At 51.0% G+C, this 21382-nt stretch overlaps 7 protein-coding genes across 7 annotated transcripts; 5 read left to right on the forward strand and 2 right to left on the reverse strand.

Moving 5' to 3' along the window:
- Window positions 1–226: 226 nt before the first annotated feature.
- Window positions 227–2145, forward strand: Z518_07741 (uncharacterized protein; the record flags this gene model as incomplete). Its single annotated transcript, XM_013415869.1, has 2 exons — window positions 227–1567; window positions 1621–2145. 2 exons carry the CDS (start codon window positions 227–229, stop codon window positions 2143–2145), a joined length of 1866 nt encoding a protein of 621 aa, XP_013271323.1.
- Window positions 2146–4026: 1881 nt separating this feature from the next.
- Z518_07742 (uncharacterized protein) lies at window positions 4027–5249 on the reverse strand (the record flags this gene model as incomplete). Its single annotated transcript, XM_013415870.1, has 2 exons — window positions 4027–4940; window positions 5126–5249. 2 exons carry the CDS (start codon window positions 5247–5249, stop codon window positions 4027–4029), a joined length of 1038 nt encoding a protein of 345 aa, XP_013271324.1.
- Window positions 5250–5804: 555 nt separating this feature from the next.
- On the forward strand, window positions 5805–7672 carry Z518_07743 (uncharacterized protein; the record flags this gene model as incomplete). Its single annotated transcript, XM_013415871.1, has 4 exons — window positions 5805–5846; window positions 5893–6006; window positions 6063–6602; window positions 6659–7672. 4 exons carry the CDS (start codon window positions 5805–5807, stop codon window positions 7670–7672), a joined length of 1710 nt encoding a protein of 569 aa, XP_013271325.1.
- Window positions 7673–8381: 709 nt separating this feature from the next.
- Z518_07744 (uncharacterized protein) lies at window positions 8382–12583 on the reverse strand (the record flags this gene model as incomplete). Its single annotated transcript, XM_013415872.1, has 5 exons — window positions 8382–11349; window positions 11406–11504; window positions 11558–11804; window positions 11862–12470; window positions 12526–12583. The coding sequence occupies 5 exons, from the start codon at window positions 12581–12583 to the stop codon at window positions 8382–8384; spliced, it is 3981 nt and encodes a 1326-aa protein (XP_013271326.1).
- Window positions 12584–13390: 807 nt separating this feature from the next.
- Z518_07745 (uncharacterized protein) lies at window positions 13391–14981 on the forward strand (the record flags this gene model as incomplete). The annotated part of the gene is made up of 2 exons (XM_013415873.1): window positions 13391–13990; window positions 14046–14981. The coding sequence occupies 2 exons, from the start codon at window positions 13391–13393 to the stop codon at window positions 14979–14981; spliced, it is 1536 nt and encodes a 511-aa protein (XP_013271327.1).
- Window positions 14982–15834: 853 nt separating this feature from the next.
- Z518_07746 (uncharacterized protein) lies at window positions 15835–16896 on the forward strand (the record flags this gene model as incomplete). The annotated part of the gene is made up of 1 exon (XM_013415874.1): window positions 15835–16896. One exon carries the CDS (start codon window positions 15835–15837, stop codon window positions 16894–16896), a length of 1062 nt encoding a protein of 353 aa, XP_013271328.1.
- A 3774-nt stretch (window positions 16897–20670) lies between these two features.
- On the forward strand, window positions 20671–21306 carry Z518_07747 (uncharacterized protein; the record flags this gene model as incomplete). Its single annotated transcript, XM_013415875.1, has 3 exons — window positions 20671–20749; window positions 20830–20916; window positions 21011–21306. The coding sequence occupies 3 exons, from the start codon at window positions 20671–20673 to the stop codon at window positions 21304–21306; spliced, it is 462 nt and encodes a 153-aa protein (XP_013271329.1).
- Window positions 21307–21382: the final 76 nt, after the last annotated feature.

A 21382-nucleotide genomic window follows, 5' to 3' on the forward strand; every position in this document is an offset into this window, starting at 1 on the left:
CCCTCTTTTATCGGCAATTCATCACCAACCATTCCTTATCACCTCCCTCCGACACTCTTTTGAAAATCACCCAGCCGTGCTGGAAGACCGGTCATACCTTCTCTACTCGTATTAACGCTCCTGACAACGAAACCCCTCTCGAGGACCGACGATAAACAGATCTTCTCAGATATCATTCTAAGCCTTCGAGAAAGAGATCCTGACTGCGCTCCCGAACGAGAACAATATGGACCATTCTCACAAGAACTTCCACGCCCGAATGGCCGAATTGGCGAAACGTCAAGGTGCTATGAGTACGGATGGAGGCACAGTTTACTCGGTTGTCTATGTCACCGCGGAGCCAACATTTACTGGTGTCATTGGAGGATATACTACTCTGACCGACGACCCTACTACAGAAGCCAGCCTCACGGAGCCAACAAGCCTGAGTTCTGTCGCTACCACTGTTGCTGAACCAACCACTTCTCCCAGTGTCAAAGTCTCCACCACCCCAACAGACACGGCTGTTGCGCAGACTTCACCGACATCTGATCCGGTGCCCACTTCCGTACCAACCACCAGTTTTGCTACTTCTCCCTCAAGCTTCTCCAATGCGAACGCTGGTGTCTCGTCTGTAGCAGCTGCTTCTGCTACGCCGAGCTCCTCTTCCGATTCCTCCAGCTCGTCTGGTAGTGGCATGTCGACTGGCGCGAAAGCTGGACTCGCAATCGGTGTCATTGCCGTCGTTGGACTGATCGCTGTCTTCCTGCTTTGGCTTCTTGGAAAGAAGAGAAAAGAGCGCGAGGCCCAAGTGAGCAAGGACAATGAAAAATCAACTTATGGTGCTGGTGCTGCTGCCACTGAGATGGTGACCAGAAAGCCAACAATCACCAGCGCTGCTGCTCCACGATTGAGTCTCCGGCCTGTTTCTCGAATGTTGCCGGAGTTCATGGGCACTACATCCAAGGGTAGACCGAACAGCGGCAACTTGCTCACCACCATGGGACAATCAGGACCTGCTCCATCTCGAAACCTGACACCATCACCTCAACCACACGGTCTCATCCCTGTTGTTCAGCGTTCTGATGACCAGAACCCGAACAACCCTTTCGCTGATCCACAGAATCCTTTTGCTGACCCCGAGAAGGCCGTTCAATCTCCCGCACCAGCTGCCCTTGCTCCTGTTGCGACGGCTGTCCCCAAGTCGGCTCCTGTTGCTCCAGTTATTGCTGGTGTTGTCGCTGGAGCCGCTACAGCTTCTGCTGCCTCCGTCGCACCGAAGCCAACCCCGGCCGCCGCTCCCGCTCCCGCGCCAGCTCCAGCTCCAGCGGCAGTCCCTGCACCGGTCCCGGCACCAGTTCCTGCCCCTACTCCCCAGCAAGCACCTTCATCTTCTCCAACCACTCCATCGACTACTCCATCAACTCCGGTCACTCCAGCTCCAGTGGCTGCTACCAGCCCCGCTTCAGAACCATCTCAAGGAAATGTTTATCGTGTTCTGATGGACTTCAAGCCCACCATGGATGACGAGCTCGAACTTCACACCGGCCAACTTGTTCGACTGCTTCATGAATATGATGACGGATGGGTAAGTATCATTGACACTTTCTAACGCAAGTATAATCTGACCCCCTTGTCTAGGCTCTATGCATCAGACTTGACCGATCTCAACAAGGTGTTATTCCTAGAACATGTTTAGCTGCCAAACCGTCTAAGCCCAAGCCATCACATCTCAACCAATACGCTCGACCTCCTCCTCCAGGAAGCCCCATGTCTCGACCTATGTCTCCTGCTGGCGGCCCGCTTGGACGAAATGGACCCCACTTCAACGGCCCTCGACCTGGTATGCCTCCTCCACAACGGCCAATGAGCCCTGGTGGACGACCAATGAGTCCCGCTGGAGCTCGGAGGCCTATGAGCCCAGCCGGCACACGAAGACCTATGAGCCCAGGCCCTTTCAACCAAGCACCTCGACCTCTTTCACCAGGACCGAGACCACAGGCAAAGCGAAGTATGTCACCAGGACCCTATGGAGGTAGAGGAGGACCGCCACCGATGGGTGCTGAGAGTCGACGAAGAAGCAATTCTGCCAGCAATGTCCGGGATCGCCGCAACTCTCCTATCGGACCTTCCAAACTGGGACCTGGCCCTGGAATCGCCTTGTGATTAATGAGTCTTGGACTCAGCAGACCAACTCTTTTCCTCCCAGAAATTCAACAGCCCTGTTCACAACGAAACGAAATTCGAAATGCTTCTAACCATACCGTGGGAATACGTGCTCGACGATCCAAGACAAATTTCTAGTTTAGTTGACGGCTTCTTGTAGGCTTGGGGCGTGTTTTCTTCCTGTCTTGCTTTCTAACTCAATTCGATAGTTGTCCGCTGTGAAAGAAAATTATAGCTATTAGCGGCGGACTTTTATGCTCTTTGCGACTTGTGGAAAATCGCGAGCTGGTGTCCATGGGAGCGAGACGGTACAGGCATGTTCTTAGTGCCAGGATAGATAGATAATACCCGTACTGATATACAATGATTCTATGTTACACTGGTTAATGTTGTCCTCCGCCCGGTCCGAGTGGCTAGTAACCCACGCTGCCTCTTATTGGTCAGTTCATCACCTCCCTGTCATTGCTTCTATGTTCTTTGTATGCTCAAGGCTCCATCGAAGCAATGGCTGACTTTATCCTCCTGTCTCAGAGAGGCATTGACTGAGCAAAAATTTCAGAAGAGCTTTCCATTATTCTACATCAATCCTTTTTCACTGCTTGTTGCCACAAAGAACTAGCCAGGGAAAGAACCGAGCATTTATTCAGAACGGACACTGCCTCCCGCTCAAGCAGGCTTATATGTCGACTTGTTTTCGGGCCAGACAGCTCTCCTCTGGCAAAGACACAAGGAACCATTAGAATCCGCAGCTGAGCGGCGCTCAGATCATTGCTGCAAAGACAAAATTTCTTCCTCACGCTCCAGCTCGTTCGATAACTTGATATTACCGTTCCATCTAACACATTCTATCAAATCTCATCAAAACATGGGCTACCTCTGGTACCAAGAAGCTTGTTAACCCGAATGATCGATGGACATCTTCTCCGCGTCCGCCCCTGGAATCAACCGCCCACTTTAGCTCAATGGGGAAAATATGAGAAAGCATATGAATCTATCTCTCCAAGTATACTCCGGCTGGCCGTGCTGCATTACGGTTCATCTGTGTTGACATCAATGAGACATCTTCCATGTTCTTCTACCTAGCCCGTACACGTCATCGAGTATGATGAAGCAATACGCTTTGTGCGGGACAACGAGGGAGTTCTCATGGCGTTCCCACTCGTCCGCTGCAATTGGGACCATCATGCTGACGGCTCCATTACTTTTCACTCTCTGGGATGGCGAAAGACTGTGGAATATACTAAGAAAACTCATGAGGTTGTTGCGTGGTCTAGAAAAGGTCATGCTGAACGTGCAAGTGAAAAGGTACCGTGGTGTTATCGGGACAGAGAAATCACCCAAAAAGTGTGAGCGAAAATTCTCACGAAGTTGGACTATACGACTCTCGCTTTGCTCCGGAACTCTGCTATCGGCAACATGCCAGTCTGAAAAAGTCTTTGCAAGAGCAATTGTACAACATCGGCATTGCCCCCACCATCTTCGGGGGTGTGTTTTCGTGCTTAGCTGAGTTCTTATAATGTGGCGGCTTCACAGACATAGTAGAGCCGTGGGCATATTTCACGAAGCTGATGATATATGGTCTGCTCTTGCCTGTGCTGAGTCTGAGATTTGCAAATCAGCAGCTGGGATTAAAGGGAACTGCGATCAATCAGTCACGATGCCGGAAGAAGGAAGAGGTGGAATTATTCGAAAAGGTCTGCCTACAACGCAGGATGTGAAGCAGAGGTCTGACATGAAGACAAGCCCAAACGTGGCTGGGCAGCTACAGTGCTGTTGGCAATCAACAAATCTGCCGAGCAGGATTATCACGAACCACCTCGACATGGGAAGGGTGAAGGTTCCTGGAGCCTCTTGGGTGTCTAATGTAGGACTGGCGACTTGTCATAGGTTGTACGGCTTCCTGTAGACAAGACACAAACTGCCACCCCCGGGAGGCCCTTGACCCTCCGCTCCCCCTGATACATATATCTGGGTATCCCCAACGAGTCCTGCAATTAGTCCTCCGACCGCGGCTCTAGCATGGCGAGTGCTGTGCAAGTCGCTGTCCGTGTTCATGGTATGTCGATTGCCTCGTACCTGGCCTCGCGGATCGGCTTCTGCTTTTGTAAATACTTGCACCACCTCGCCATCGTCTTTCCGAACTTGGGATAATAAGTCAAGGAGAGCGGCAGCATCGATGGCGTCTTGCATTGGCTTTGAGACAGCCCTTAAGTGTAATTTTCCTGATACGTTGGTGTTGGAGGCCAGTATGAAGATGTGACAGTCGTCGAGCTCAGCTCCGCTACTACAACTGGCTTTTGCGCTCCAGGAGTTCTCAGACTTTAGGGAATCAGAAATCTGGGATTCTTCCAATTCACCCAATGCCCTTGCAATACCAATCGCACTCGCGTATCTTGACTTGGCCATAGATTCGTAAGTGTCGGTAGTGATTGGTTGTCGGCCTTCTGCGCGGATCATCTCCAGCTTCGTCGATGTGAGTAATGGGCATTTGATGAGGACAAGCTGGACCTGTTCTACTGCCACACCAATATCGTTGATGAGTCTTGCTACAGTCTGAGCGACCTCTTGCGCATGGTCCACCGTCCCAATCTCATGAGGAGAGAGTTCTCTGGTGCGTCCTACCGAAGCTGATAGTCCCGTGGGCGAGTTCTTGTGCGCTCGCAGAATGAAGGTGACATGAGGACATAGAACGCCTTCCGTGCCGCCCGAAAAGATGGTCACAGCGTCTTTAGGGATCTTGGGCTCCCAAACCGTTGATGCCAGAGTTCGGGAAAAGTCATTGACACAGCCATTGCCTCGAAACTAGGTCAGCCAGGCTGTCATATCTGGGACGAGAGGAGGAAGGAAAGGAGCAAGGGAATACCGCAATGGCAAAGGTTGACTGAAGTAAACGAATGCTCTAGTGGGCTAGTCCTAGCTAGGCCTAGCGTTCCACGTGACACAGGCTTTCGCAAGTGGTACTGACTGCAGTTCGACGTACCTTCTGTCTTGCCAATGACGGCCAGGATCTGAGAAGCATCATATCCAGCCGCTAATAATCTTTCGAGCGGTGTAGTATCTGCTGGAGAAGAGGTCGGGAACTTGAGAATATCGATAGCAACCATGATGTCCAATGGGGATTGAAAAAGAATGTACCAATCGAAGGATCTTCCAAATGTTCAAGAGAGCTCTGTACAGAGATGTGTCGCACGGATTTCTGAGCCAGTCCAAATGCCGGGAGGATTGCTTCGAAATGCTTCAAATATCCATGGCTATGATTGTTATCAGGGCCGGGGAGGCAGATCATATAGCCCTACCCTTGAACGGAAAGGGAGGCCAAAAGCGGCGGGACATCAGTTGTCCCGCCACAGGGATTTCCGGGCTGGCACCAAGCCTACAGAACCTATAAAGCGGCCGTGCCGACGCATGGATGTAGTTAAGCCGTCCATACTTGGTTATCAGATAACAGGCGAGTTCGTTGCCCTCAATGTTCGCCCTCAATTTCTTCCTTTCCAGGCGCCTATGTCCAATGGTTATTACACGTAGGCTGTCTACGTGACGGGATAATGCCTCCGCTGTTGGCTTCTTGTAGCTTGACATCCAGCCTTGAAGCAAGCGACCATGAAGCACAGTGTTATTGCGTTGCGGCACGAACACGATGAATTTCTCACGTAGCCGAAATGGCTGCTGGACATGCCGTGGCCGCCGTGTCAAGTGCGACGGTGCGATCCTCCCGGCAGAACTCCAGATATCGACTGACACGTGTAGAAACACGTCCCAGATGCACTCGGTGTAGTGTCAGCGACCTTGAATGTGATTATGACGTCCGCCTTATTTGGCAGGAAGATAATATTGCAAGAGGTATTTGTCATGGCCGAACGGGTGTGTGGTCGAAGCAGGGAGACTCGAAGAGGGCCCAACAAACCGCGGTAGTTCAGGGAGCCCCAGAGCAGCCATTCCCTCGAATACCGCGGGCACGCTTCCTGAATACCACCCTGAAGGATATCCAGATATACATGGGCGATCATGATGATAAGGAGCCTGAGGAAGACTCCTCACTCGAGAACTGGGATCTAGTTGGCGCGGGTGACCTGGAATCAGAACCTATGCCAGCAGGCGATCCCCCCAACGGAATGGCCCTGATTCAACCTAGAAGGAGTTCTGCCTACGATCACATACTACTATCGTATTACGAGGCTGTTATCTGCAGCTCATCTACACTGCTGGACGATGAGAAAAACAACCCCTACCGACATGTCTTGCTCCCTATGGCTCTACAATCCCAAGGCGTTTATCATGCAACCCTTGCCATTTCAGCCAGCACATTGCGGCTCGCTCGTCCTGAATATGGTGTGGTAGCGCTAGAACACCGCCATCTCGCGCTGAAGAGCCTGATCAACATTCTTAACCACAGCGAATGTGACGCTCAAGACATGGATGAGATGCTTGGACTGATTCTGATGTTATGCTGGTTTGAGGTCTAAGCTCTGCATTTACGTGCTCTCTATCCTTTGGTTACTGACCAAATTCCTAGATCTCTGATGGTTGTAACCCCTCTTGGGTCAAGCACCTTGATGGCTTCCGCCGCTTGATTCACCGCCGCCAAAGGTTAGCTGGGGGCAACTCGCTCCGCAGAAACGACTTGGAATCGTTTTTCATTCAGTACTTTGCATTTCACTTGGTTCTCGCGAAAACGGCTTTCAGAGTGGAAGAGAGCGGTCTGGACAGTGCTCACGTCTCTCCGAAATTATCAACGAAGACGCTTGCATCTGCCGAAACTGGCGAGGTATCTATGGCATTGAACTCATTCACCTCATCAACTTCATTCCTTTCTTTGCACATGGACCTTGACAGCCTCCATGATATCGATCCATATATGGGTTTCAGCAATTCACTTCTACTATTGATCAACGAGGTAGCAGATCTTGCCAGCACCAGTTCATCTCCCGACTCCCAAGATAACTTTGCCACTGCTACCGTGCTCCGACTCAAGGCCTCCCTTGACGAGCTTCAACAGTGCCTCCCTGAATCAGCAATGCTAAATATGAGTCTGGTAACACGTCGACCAGCCTTTACCTCCACAGCAGAAACCTACCGTCTCGGAGCACTCCTCCTTCTCCATGAGGTTTTGATGAATTCCTATTCAGGATCACTTGCTTACAATCAGGTATTTCAACCTGCGGACAAGCATCAATATACACATTCCATTATCCAACTCATTGACGAAAATCTTGAGTGCATGATAAGTACAGCCGTACTGCCTCTATGGCCTCTGTTTTTGGCGGGATGCTGCGTTGACAACGAAGAAGAACGCATGACTGCCCTGCGATTATTCGAATTGATAGAGCATCGAAAACGGTTCGGGAATATTAAACCCGCGCGTAAGGTGATGGAGATGGTCTGGACCCAGAGGGATCTATCAAAGGATGTACGTCAACGCAGCGACTTGAACAACAATTCCGGTCCACAATTTCGAAAGTATCGTGAGCAATATGAGTGGGAGCGTGCCTCGGACATGTTGGGTAGATGGAAGATCAGTCTTACTTAACGGCTTGAGCTCTCCCGTTCGAAGGGCCAGCGGCTAAGATCTGCTTTATGTAACAATCACCTCTGCAAAAAGTCACTTGGTCTCCTTTCTGACATTCAAGACAGCTTGGGGATGATCCAAACACAGCGCTTTCCTCTCGCCCTTGGCTCAGAGTGAGGCCAGTCTGGCTGGCACCTTTGATCTCCATTTCATTCCACTCCCGCTGTGACAGTCTGTCGAGGTCTCCTTCATCCAAAGCTTGCAGGTTCTCTGGATGTCGTTGGATGACGGTATTCCAAATCAGATGTCTCACCGACTTGTCGAGGCTAACGAATGGAAGGATTAGATCGATCCTGAATTTAAAAGCAAGGTCCATCGCGTCAACTCGGTCCTTCGTGTGGAACATATTTCCTTCATAGCGCTCGATGAGCCCAAAGAAGTCCGAGGTGTCTTCACGATTTCTTCCGTTTTCCTAGTCGAGATGCTACGTAGGTACCATGGTGCGCCTTCTGACTGCCGCCCGAAATGTGCTCAATAAAGAGTCGATACATTCTTTGACGCGGACATTGATATCACGTGTAGCACGTGACTACGCTCTGATTGGCGGACGCGTGACAACTGGCACAGCCTCGAGATCTCCAGTGCGTATTCACCAATCTTGTAAGCTTTCATGTTCCATATGCCTCTATTTCTTACGGCACAATCGATCTGAAGAGGTGTGAACGATCTGTCACTGTGCAGCCTCGGCTGCAGCTGTCCAGGAGTACACACTGCCTCGTGGCTGGAACCCCGTGTTTATCATCGGCACTGTCTTGCCATTCATTCCAAGCTCCTCAGGCACACCCCATCCACCACCGCCAGGAGTATGAATCACGACACGCTCGCCATCCTTGACGCTCAGCTCCATCTTGCCACCAATATTAATTACGCGCTCTTCCCCGTCTATCTCTTTCTTGATGTACAGATTCAGCCCTGCTTGTCCTGCTTCTCCGCCATTCATCCCATATGGCCGACCCACACGTCTCTCGCTTAACATGGACACGCTCAGTGGCATGCGGAACTCAATCTCGCGAATCACCCCATCGCCGCCCCGGAATTTGCCTCGCCCTCCACTTCCTTTCCGGATCGAGAATTGACGCAAGATGATGGGATAGCGAAGTTCATACACCTCAGGATCGGTGATGCGCGTGTTCGTCATGTGTACATGAACACCGCTGGTTCCATGCCACGTTGGTCCCGCGCCTGAGCCTCCGCAAATGGTCTCACCAACACCGAAACCGGGAATCGTCTTGCCCGAAGAGTCCAGCCCGCCCACCCCAAAGGAAATGATGTTACAATCCCCCTGAGAAGCTGCACACGCACCAAAAGCGCCGAGCACTACGTCGGTAATGCGCTGCGATGTTGTCGGATTGCCTGCACAGACGGCTGCATAGCCCGAGGGATTCAACAGCGTGCCTTCAGGAATGATCACCGTGATGGGTTCCAAGCAGCCTTGATTGAGCGGGATATCGACATCAATCAGAGCCCGCAGACAGTATATAATGGCCGAGTGGGCGATGGCCTTCGGGGCGTTGAGACAATTGAACGTCTCTTTCCCTGTGCCTGTGAAGTCAAATTCTGAATTACCCGTCTCTGGATCAATACGGATCTCGAGTCTAATCTCGGTCCCATCGTCCATGAAGTCAGAGAAGCGAAGAGGTTGTCCTCGTCGCTTGAGACCGGTGGCCTTCAGGAACGAACGCACGGCAACTTCGGCATTGGATTTGATGGCGTCCATATAGAAGTGTACGGATGGCAGAGTGTACTCTCCGATGAGCACACGAATGAGCTGTGCGCCCTTTTGGTTCGCCGCAATAGCGGCCTTCAAGTCAGATACGTTGTCATTGTACGTTCGTGTGCCACTGCAACCCGGGTACGTTGCAGGGTCATCGCACAGAAATTTGCGGACGGCTCTCTCGTCGAAGACACCCTGCGAGACGACTTTGAACCCCATGGTCATGGCGCCCTCTTCGTAAAGCATACGACTGTCTGAGGGCATCGATCCTGGCCTCGTCCCGCCAATCTCGGCATGGTGACCTCGGGAAGCCACATAGAAGATGATCTGGTTACCGGCCTCGTTCCAGACGGGGGTGACAATGGTGATATCTGGGAGATGAGTCCCTCCTGCCAATGGATGGTTGGTTAATATGTGATCGCCGGGTGCGAGGTTGTTCCGCCATTGGGCGTGCTGGTGGCGAACGGCGTATTCCATCGAACCCAGATGGACGGGAACGTGTGGTGCATTGGCAACCAGTTTCCCATCCGGCGAGAATAAAGCACAAGAGAAGTCTAGACGCTCTTTGATGTTCGTGGAGACCGACGTTTTCTGAAACATACGTCCCATCTGTTCCGCAACCGACATGAAGCGGTGGCCGAAGATGGACAATCGAATGGGGTCCACAACCATTTCGGATTGTTGTGTGTCACTCTTGTTGACCTTGTTGGAAGACGAGATGTTAAGAATTATGTGCCGCGATAGTATAGTTGCTGTCGCCTCCGGTTCGACGACAACCGTCTGTGTTTGGTCGATGATCATGGCCGGGCCTCGGATAAGACTGCCGGGCTCGAGGCGGCCCAGGAAGAATACGGGAGTGTCGACTTTACCCGTGTGGTGGAAATACACTGTACAGGAGTCATCTTGCTTCTCAGCACCGACATTGAACGTTTTCAAGCTCTTGAGTTCTGCATGTGGCGTTTCTGCCGCTTTGGCTGTCGATTTGCCCACACCTCGAACTCTAATGTCTTCGACGAGAATGTTTTTGTTGGCAAACGTGAAGGTGAATTCTCTTTGATGGTCTTTAATGAACGCGTCCTTGAAATTCCCTTCACCGGGGTCGAGAATCATCAGGTAATTATCGGTACCCTGATAACGCAGATTCAAATATACCTCATGTTGAATCTGATCTGGCCGAATCCCGTCATCTGTCAGTTCGCGATTTACCTTCTCCTTGAGCAGGGCGATACGCTTTTCGATTTCCGGCATCGCGGCATCTTCCAAAATTCCCGATGCTGGTTCTTGAGCCTCGTGAACTACATCGGCAAGAGCCATCCCATAAGCCGACAAGATGGATGAATACCGGTGGATGATCACAGTTTGTATAGATAAGGACGATGCGATGGCACAAGCATGTTGACCACCTGCCCCGCCAAAACAAGCCAGGTTGTGAGCCGAGGTGTCGAATCCACGGGCTTGAGTCAGAGCACGAATTGGTTTGGCCATTGACTCGTTGGCCACGTCGAGGAACCCTAGGGCGATTTCCTCTGCAGTCTTGTTTTGTCCGGTCTCTCGATTGATTTGCTCTGCCAGAGCCATGAACTTTTGACCAGTGATATCAACATCTAAAGGCTCATTCTCGCCCGGTCCGAAGATCTTGGGGAAGTACTCTGGCAGAAGTCTGCCCAAGAACAAATTGGCGTCGGTGACTGTCAGAGGACCGCCTTTTCGATAACATGCTGGCCCAGGATGGGCACCAGCACTGTCTGGACCGACAACGAATAAGCCATGACGCCAGTAAAGGATGCTGCCACCCCCTGCTGCCACGGTGTTGATGTCGAGTTGAGGGGCCATGACCGTAACTCCAGCTGTCGTATTTTCAAAGGTGTGTTCGAATGTGCCGTCATACCTGGAGACGTCCGTACTCGTACCTCCCATGTCGAATCTTTTTTGGTCATCGGTTAGCATCAACAGGATGACGCGATGAAGGGACTGCCTTACCCAATGACTGGAGTTTTGTCTTCGGGATCATATGAAGTTCTGGCATGGCCAACAACTCCGCCAGCTGGACCGGAAAGAATTGCTCGTAGCCCAGAGAATCTAGAAATCCGTCAGTCTGTATAGTCCCCTGCCCACAGCGGACAGGGCCTCACTTTTCGAAGTTAACCAGACCGCCATCGCTTTGCATAAACTCGCAACGGTTTTCATTGGACCTCAACCCATCCTTGAAGCCGGCACGGAAGCCTTCTACATATTGTTTGATGACTGGTGTTAGGTACGCATCCACTGTAGCTGATGTTCCTCTCGCGGTCATCTTGATCATGGGAAGGAGTTGGCTGGAGAGTGAGATTTGAGTGAAGCCGACCTCTCTGGCGATCTTCTCTATCGCAATCTCGTGGTCTGTTGGAAACGGTGAGGTCTACCAATCTCAGAGTCTCTTTAGACGTTTCGACGTACCTTGGAAGGTGTACGAGTGAGTTAAGCAGACGGCAATGGATCGATAGCCTTTATCGAACAGCATCTGGAGGTCCTTTCTGGCCTTTTCCTCGTCTAACTTGGTCAAAATCCGGATGACATCTCCGCTAACCCCCTTTACCAGGTTCGGGTCTGTTTCGAGAGATTTCAGTAACGCCTCTGGCTCGAAAGTCGGGTTCTGCTGATAGTCTTCATTCGTGACTCTTTCATCGACTTCAACGACATCCTCAAACAGGACTCCCGGTCTTTCGATGTTCAGAGCAAACAATTTCGGGCGAGATTGGTTGCCAATAATCAATGCATCTTTGAAACCCTTAGTGATTAACAAAGCGACACGTTCGCCCTTACGCTCCAACAATGCGTTTGTGGCAACGGTCGTGCCCATTCTCACGCTGAAGTCTGCAAACTCTGAGGTGTTGAGAGGCTGATTCCGAGGAATGCTCTTGCCCGTTGCTTGCTCGAGAATGCGTCGAATGCCTTCAATCGGAGCATCGGCATAGTTGTTGGGATCTTGTGAGAGAAGTTTGACCACGATGTCATCTTTTCTTCCTTCGACCATGCCCAGACAATCTGTAAACGTGCCTCCTCTGTCTTCGCGAGTGTTAGCGATCCTGCCCTACCCCCTTAGCTTTGGCGCTGCGCTCACCGATTGCAATTCTGATCTTGAGGCCATTGACGTCGGCCTCAACCTTGTGCGGCGACATTGTCGGCGACTTATGTTAAGGAACAGTCATGAAATAGCGAGCGACTTCATCAATGATATATCGGGCTATCGGCTGCCAGATGCCGAAAGTATAAAAGTTTCCGCTATTAGCCCTCGAATATCCCCTGGCCAATTCAAGAACACTTGTCGACAGGACAGGAGGAAGGTCGAATCGAATCTGGCGCTAGTGTTCAATACAACCGGAACGTTTGGTATCACGAATGGCGCTGTGAACACGCGGAGTCGTTTTGTGGGCAGCCGGAATACTCCGCTCGTGCTCCCTCAGTGCTGGCTTTTAATGGGTCATCGGCAGACGGCTAGTGGTCTGTTTCATCTTATCAAGACCCCAGAAGGCTGGACCCCCCTGAACTCCGAACACTGAACTTGGACGTCGAGTGGATCCTCTAAATGGGGACTTGCCCGTCAAAGCATTTGGGACAAGCAGGTTCTAATACCTAATAGGTGAGATTGACAGTCACAGCGGCGACTGATCTTCGCACCGACCTTCCTGCTTGTTCCTCCTCATGGCTTTGATGTTTCCATGTGTCTCTTGGCCAGATTTCAATGTGTCTAGTTCCCTTCTTGGTTTATATGACGCGGGCCTGTGCTCTGTTCCTGCGATAAGAGTTGAGATTAGATACTTACCAAAGCAGGCACGTTGGACATCCATGTTTATATATTGATTAGCACTTCACCCGACCAACCACCAAGGATTGATTGTTCACTCTTAGCCGACTACCGCCATCGTCTTTAACTCACACACACACACACACTCTCTCTCTCCCCAAGTATTGCCACAACTGCAACAATGGCTAACGAAAAGCAAGAAACCATCTCTTCCTCTCATATCAAAGCACCAAGTGATCAGGGTGAGGCTCGCGACGTCATTGCTGGGAGACCAGACCTCGATCTAGCCGCTAAATTTCTCGCCAATCTCGACCCGGCAATCACCTCCGAGCCAATATCAGACAAAGAGGCTCGTCGTGTCCTATGGAAGATCGATCTGAGGATCCTCCCTCTCATTGCTTTGACAATTATTCTTGCTGCGGTCGACAAGGTTATCATATCCAACGCGGCGATCTACGGTATGAGAGACGATACCAACCTTGTCGGAGACCAGTTCTCCTGGGTGGGCTCCATCTTTTATTTTGGATACCTCTTCTTCGAATACCCTGCCGGACTCATCATTCAGAAGTTTCCTGTCGCCAAAGTCTTTGCTGGCGCTTGTATGGGCTGGGCAATCATGATGCTGTGCACAGCGGCGACGCAGAATTTTGCCGGTCTTGCCACTGTTCGTTTCATCATGGGAATGTCCGAGGCTTTTGTGTTTCCAATTTGCAGTATCTTGACCGTCATGTGGTGGACGAAAGAAGAGCAACCAATTCGAGTAGCGTTCTGGTTCAATCAGGTATGTAGGGGTCAGAACCCGTTGGTTGATTTGTTTAACCACACTGTTCTAATAGGGCTCATCGATCTTCTCGGGAATCATCAGCTATGGCATCGGACATACCCACACCTCTCTCCACCCATGGAGGCTACTGTTTTTGGTTCTCGGAGCTTATTCTGTTCTGTGGGCAGTTCTCCTGTGGTTTTCCCTGCCCGATTCTCCCACCACCTGTCGCTGGATGAGCGACCGTGAAAAGTACATTTGCTTGGTTCGAGTCAAGGACAACAATACCGGTATGGAGGACAAGCGCATCAAATGGTACCAAGTCCGGGAATGCTTGATGGATCCCAAGACCTGGCTTCTTGCTCTCTTTTCATGTGCCCAAAATATCCCGAACGGTGGCCTGGTCACTTTCGCCGCTATCATCGTCACGGGCCTTGGGTACTCTCCTCTCAATACGACACTTCTGGGAATCCCTACTGGAGTCCTAGCTACAGTTTGGCAGCTCATCCTTGCCTATCCAGCATCAAAGATCAAGAACTCTCGGTGTATCATCATTGCATTGGCCAACATCGTCCCTATGATTTGCGCAATCCTCATGTGGAAATTGCCTCGAACCAACCAACATGGCCTACTTGCAGCTTATTACGTGTTTTACACGTACTGGGCGCCATATGTGCTCTGCACTTCTCTCCCCATGGCCAACACATCGGGACATTCAAAGAAAGTGACCATGAATGCCATCTTCTTCCTCGCTTACTGCCTGGGCAACATTTTAGGACCCCAGGTGTTTCGTGATTCAGATGCCCCGGATTACCCACACGGATATGCTGGACTCCTGGCTTGTATTACTGTCGCAATTGCTGCGATCTCTGGCTACGGTCTGCTCTGCTACGGGGAAAATCAGAAGAGGGAGAGAGAAGGAGCTTTTGATGAGCGAGGCGAAGAGGTCATGGAAGCGTTCTCAGACAAGACTGATAAGGAGAAGAGATCGTTTCGCTACACGTACTAAGTCCAAGAGGAGGGCGGCTTTTCTGCAACGCGATTGGAGACAGATGCATCTCACCAGCTCGAACGTTTAATGGTGCACTGAATGAGATAGGATTACTGCTTTCCTAGTGTTCCAAATAACTAGTTGAATCAATTCAGATAACAGTCCCAAAATTCAGAATCCAATCGATGTATTGATCCTTCGTATTTCCCCATTTTCAAGCTGATTGCGACATGCGTGTATCTGGTACTCGGACTTCGCTATAGCCAATGGGCCAGCTTGCACGGGATCGGCTGCGGACTAACTTTCACCTACACCACTCGGAGTAACCGCCCGTTCTTTTCCCCAGTGTGTCGTGCATCTCCGAACCGTATAAGACTCGGTGATGACGATAGCCAGACCCGGACCAACACGTTGGGAAGGTCGAGGAGAAGCCATTTGATTAGTGTGGATCCCGTATCGTGCGGCTGGGAGCCGGACTACATTGCCATCACAACTGAACTTAGATAATCATAACTCATTGACGTTGGACGTTTTGATGGAATGAGTGTTGGAGGAAGGTCAAGGCGGAGTTGATATTCATACCTTTCTAACTTCCCCGGTCGACACACTGAGGCCGGCTTTTCTATGACTGTCACCCAAAAAAGATCCGGGGGCAGAGTACTTCAATCCTGCATTTACCTACCTCTTGAGAGGCCTGTGGCATATGATGATTTTCCTCGATCGACACAGATGTTTGATTTGTTGAAAGGATTCGTCTCTAGGGTAGAAAACGTCTGGGCCTATATTGACAAGACTTTGGTCTTCGCATGTTAGAACCTGAAGGTTTTCGCAACTTTCCAGCGTCACATCACTCTTAAGAAGAGCTAGAACCATGAATCCAGACTCAAATATCCTCATAGTCGGCGCTGGGGCGTTCGGCGTATCAACAGCATACCATCTGTCTCAACGAGGCTACAAATCGATCCGGGTCCTTGACCGTTACGCCCCGCCATCACTCGAAGCGGCATCTACAGACATTAGCAAGATCATCCGCAGTGAATATAACGAGCCTCTTTATGCCAGACTGGCAATCGAATCAATAGAAGCCTGGCGGTCATCAGAGTTGTTTCGTGATCTTTATCACGTCCCTGGCTGGGTCCTGAGTGCCAAAAACCTGTCTGTCCCCTTCGTCAAGGGGTCGATTGCCACGGCGCAGAAACTGGGCATCAAAGGCATCGAGAGGCTGACGACTGAAGAGATCCAAAGACGCTATCCTGTCTCGGCAAAGGGGACTTTTGACGGGTGGAACATCAATGTCTGGAACCCGGCTGCTGGCTGGGCCCATTCAGGAGAAGCACTCCGTCGGATGGCACTGGCTGCGCAGCAAAATGGAGTCAGCTTTATCTCGGGAAATCAAGGACATGTACGCGACCTAATCTTCTCGCCCTCCGGGTGCTGCACGGGCGTTCGCACACAAGACGGACACAGAAACGATGCCGACATGGTGGTCGTCGCCACGGGAGCTTGGACCGCATCCCTCATCGACGTGCACGGCCAACTCGTCGCAAAAGGCCACAGTGTAGCACACATCCAATTGACGCCGTCAGAAACACGCCATTACGCCTCGCTGCCCATTCTCGATAACTTGGAGCTGGGTTACTTCTTTCCACCCGGGCCTGATGGTGCCTTCAAATTGGCACACAGCAAATTCATCACCAACACTCTCACCGATCCTCATAGCGGGATTACCACGTCGATTCCGCACACCTTCGCGCAAAACCCCGGTGACGGCCTACCGCTTGAGATCGAAGCGACGATGCGCGATAACCTGCGTCGGGTCCTGCCTGAACTCGCGGACAGACCATTCAGTTATACGCGCCTGTGCTGGGACGCGGGGGAATGTATCGGGGCAGCGACCCTTGGCAGCGACCTTCGTACCACAGCGACCTGCTAAACACCAATTGAGCCTAGTTGTGCGAGAGTTGCCCGGAGGATGGCGAGGTACCTCAAATCCCTAGGAAAATGGGGGGTTTTCAGGTACCTTTCCATCCACTTTGCCTCCCTCGCATAGTTGGCCCTTTTTGGTGTTCTTTTTAAACAGTGTCATTAAGGCCTTTCGACAGAGCTATTTGCACTCGACTTTAGAAGCCTTTTCACACTCGATTTTGGTGTTGTTGTGTATCAGGAGCTCTCTGTCGCCTATTTAGTCTGTCTAAAGTCCCCCTTCCCCCTCTTGCCTCCTGACCTCGCTGTTGACCACCTTCAGAGCCTTCCTGATGCTCTGTGAGCCTCTTGTGAATCTTGTATGAGTCCTTGCTCCTTTGCCTCTTTGTATCTCGCCGTGTGGTTGCGCCTTCTCTTTCCTCTACCTCCTCCTAGTGCTGGAGGTGCCGTAGACGCTGGTAGATCGAAGATCTCGTCGTTGACTGTCGGAGAGGCCTCAGGGGTAGGAGATCGACGTGGTCGTGGTCTGTCTGGAGTGCGAATTGGTAAACGTCGTGAGAGAGGAGTAATCTGAGGCGGAGGTGTTGTCGGTCTTGCTGTCTCTGTCACTGTTATGCTGGCTCGGGGAGTAGACGTCAATTGAGCTTGTTGTCGTCGCTCGTCAGCGCGTTCATCTTGACGTCTTTGACGCTTTTCCTGGCGCTCTTGACGTTCTAGAATCTCGTTCGCTGTTAAGCCCCGTGCTTCACGAGGTCCGTGAGAGGCCTTTTGAACGATTCGTCGTCTTACAACAGGGTCAGGTTGGCCGATGGGTATTTGCTGCAATTCAAGGTGTTGTTGACCGATCATTGAAAGATTCCTAAAGACTTGCCTGTGGAATTCGCGAATTTGTCGCTCTCCACGAGCTATTTGAACATCGTAACGATGGCGCTCCTCAGGATTTAGCTGATTTCTGATTTCAGCGAGTAGTAGAGCCTGTTGAGCGTCTTGGTTCGACCTCAGATCTTCTTGAGGCGCCTCAGAAGGGTAGAATGGCTTCCAATTACGCTCCGTGATTTCCGGTCCTGACAGCCACCAACGAGGGTGTAGAAGAGTTTTCGGTAGAGGTAAATTTTCGAGAAAGGCCCGGAGTAGATAATGTTTGCAGGCAATACCGAACTGGTAGAGAATCGGGCACTCGCAAATCTCGCTCAATTGCTCTCCCCTCATCATGAATTGATTAAGTTCCGTCCATTCCTTCTCAAGTAAGGCGAGTGCCTCATTCGAGACCTTCATTCGCAGGGCTTTGAAGACGTCAGACTGAGCTAGACGAGGGTAGTGACGATGAGAGAGCGCCTCATCGTCCTGAAGATCCTTGAGGACTGATTTGACCTTCATCGTAAGCCGTTTAGCCGCATCTTCGAGGCTTAATTGGCCATTTGTGATCTCCCTCATAACACCATGATATGACTCGACTCTTTGACTTGCTCTGGCACCGAGATTTGCGTAGAGGCGTGTGTAAAAGTGGGCAACTTTACGCTCCTTTGGCAGCCACTCCTCGTTGATGTATTGCCTGAATTCTCTCCCTCCTTTTGCGCAGACAGTTTCGCGATTGGCGTTCAGATCTGCCTCAGTTTCGGCCTGAAGGTAAGAGTAACAGAGGCTTCGAAGCCCTTGAATCTCTGTGCCCTGATCGTCGAAGTGGCTATCAATCTCGTCTTTCTTGATTCCAAGTTTTCGCGCCTTCACAATCATTGCCTCAACCGCGTGCCAGGTGCAAAATTGCTGTTTTGCATCGGGAAAAGCCTCAGGGATTGACGCTGCTAAACCACCTGCTTGATCGCCTAAAATGACTTCGGGAGGTGCGATTTGAGGCTGCCCCGGGGCCTGGAGACAGAAAGAGATAAAACTGTGCCAGAAGAATAGGTAGGAGTCCTTGTCTTCGCTTCGACACCAGGAAAAGGCGATTGGAAAGGTTTTTCTTGAATTTAGCTGACCGACGGCGATGAGTAGAGGAAGCCTGAACGAATTCGTATTGAAGGTGCCGTCTATCACGACAAGAAAGCCTCCAACAAAACGACGCGCGAGCGCCAACAGCGAGGGATGAGTAAACCAGACTTGAATCAACTTTCTACTTACGACTTCATTCTTTTCATTTAATCCTTCCTCGACACGAGTGCTGTATACGAATCCCTCGTCTTCCAGCGCTGCCAAAAGCCCAGCAATTGTCCTCGAATCCTCTTGGTTTGGCTTCCACTTCCTTACAAGGTTGTAATACTGTCTTGACGTCAAATTCAGGCCAAACTCAGACGACGACTCGAGCACTCTTCGCGATGCAGAGTATGGAATGATTGCAATACGATGAGATGTTGCGGCGGCTCGAATTTCTTGAAAATCAGATAAGTCATTCATGAAACGCGGATAGACAGCGAGAGGATTTTCAGTCAATTCATGGCCTTCATGTTCAAGCGACATGACGGTTAACACCCATCCCTTCTCGCTGCCGCGATCAATTGACTTAAAGCTGACTCTACAACGCCAGTTGCACCCTGTTTGTCGAACCGCAGTCCTCTCTCGCTTCCTCCTAGATATGATTTCGCCCTCTTCACCGACAGCGACGTGATCCTCGAGCCCTCGAAAGTTTCGAGTTTTCTCTCCGTGGTGAATGCATTTGAAGACTGAGGCAGGCACTTTAGCATTTCCTCCACCGTTACGGACGACATCAAAGCCGGTGACGAGTGCAAAGGCCTTTAGACGTCTCTCAGCCTCAGGAAGAGACCCAAACACCTCGCCAGTAACAGGAGTCTGAAGCCAAGAGACAGGGAAAGAGTTGACAAGGCTCTCAAGAGGCCCACGAAGGTGTTGAGAGCATCCTGAAGGCGCTCGCCAGACGTCGCCGACAAAGGAAGTGGCCATTGGGGTAATAGCAACAAGAGGGGTTCGAAAAGGCTTTGCAACACCAAGAAAGTCTATACAATTGCAGAGGGGCCGATAACAAGCACTCAAATCGTGACTTGATGCGAGCACTTCAATTTTGATGTTTTGGTACCTCGATTTGTGCGCTTTTACTAGGGATTTTAGGTACCTTTACATCATTGGTTGCCTCTTTCCATCAACTACGCCAAATCGAGCTTAATCAGGTCGCTGTGGTACGAAGGTCGCTGCCAAGGGTCGCTGCCCCGATACATTCCCGGACGCGGATACGCCTGATCGGCACTTTCTAATAACGGCGCACCCGGAACATGATGGTCTGTTTTTTGCCACCGGGGGATCGGCGCACGGGTTCAAGTTCATGCCTGTGCTCGGGAGGTACGTGGTAGATATGCTTGAGGGTAAGCTGGATGAGGAGATCGCGGAGTGCTGGAAGTGGAGACCGGGGCAAAGGGTTGAGAAGAAGGATCTGGCGCATTTGGACCCGGAGACGGAGTTGAGGGATCTTAAAGGTTGGAAGGGGAGGAATAGACAAGAAAGGGCGAAGATATGAAAGAAGAATAACCCGTTCAACCTGAGCTTGCGAGGTATTTGGCTCGGCGGCCCCGGAGTCTCAGACATCAAATAGATTCAAAGGCACACTTCCATATTCAAGAGACATCTGCATATAAGGCTGGTGAGGCCGAGACACCCCTTTTTAAGGTTTACGAGACTCAAGGGCAGACAAGTTCTAGACGGTCATTTCCGGTTGCAACTTATTTGTGGTTCCGAACGTGGGCAGCAGCTCTCTATCCTGCTCGATAACGCTTCTTAGTAGTCCCATATAGAAATATTCTCGACGCTCCTCTTCGTCTCGCTTGTACCGATCACATCTATGTCCGAGACAGATCCAGGCTTCCTCGCCGCCGTCGAAGAAGCCAAAAAGGGCTTTGCGGAAGGCGGCGTGCCTATCGGTAAGTCTCCACCGGCCAGCCCGATCAGTCATATACGATGAGTATGGAGTACTAACGCTGATCCAATGGGCGATAAAAAGGAGCATGCCTCGTTTCCAAAGACGGTACAATTCTCGGTCGGGGACATAATATGCGTGTGCAGAAAGGAAGTGCGACGTTGCATGCAAGTTCTCCCCCCCTACGTTTTTTACCCAGATAAGAAAACAACAAGGCTTTTGTGTTAACCGTCGTTGCGTTAATTCCTGGATCTTGTGGAGAAAGGATCTGTCTTGACGGTGTATTTGAAGGGCGAGATTTCCGCACTCGAAAATTCCGGCCGCTTACCAGCAACGGCCTACGAAAAGGCGACCATGTACACGACACTAAGTCCCTGCGACATGTGCACGGGGGCGTGCATCTTGTATAAAGTGGCGAGGGTGGTGATAGGGGAGAACAAGACATTTGTAGGTGGAGAGGAGTATTTGAAACAAAGAGGGATTGAGGTCGTGGTGCTCGAGAACGAGGAATGCAAAGGGTTGATGAAGAGGTTTATCGAACAGAAACCTCATGTTTGGTAAGAACCCACTGCCATCCTAGTTTTTATGGATTATAGATCTGAGATTGACGTCTCGCAGGAATGAAGACATCGGTGAA

This window comes from Rhinocladiella mackenziei (genome assembly GCF_000835555.1).
Source record: "Rhinocladiella mackenziei CBS 650.93 unplaced genomic scaffold supercont1.5, whole genome shotgun sequence".
Lineage (NCBI taxonomy): Eukaryota > Fungi > Ascomycota > Eurotiomycetes > Chaetothyriales > Herpotrichiellaceae > Rhinocladiella > Rhinocladiella mackenziei.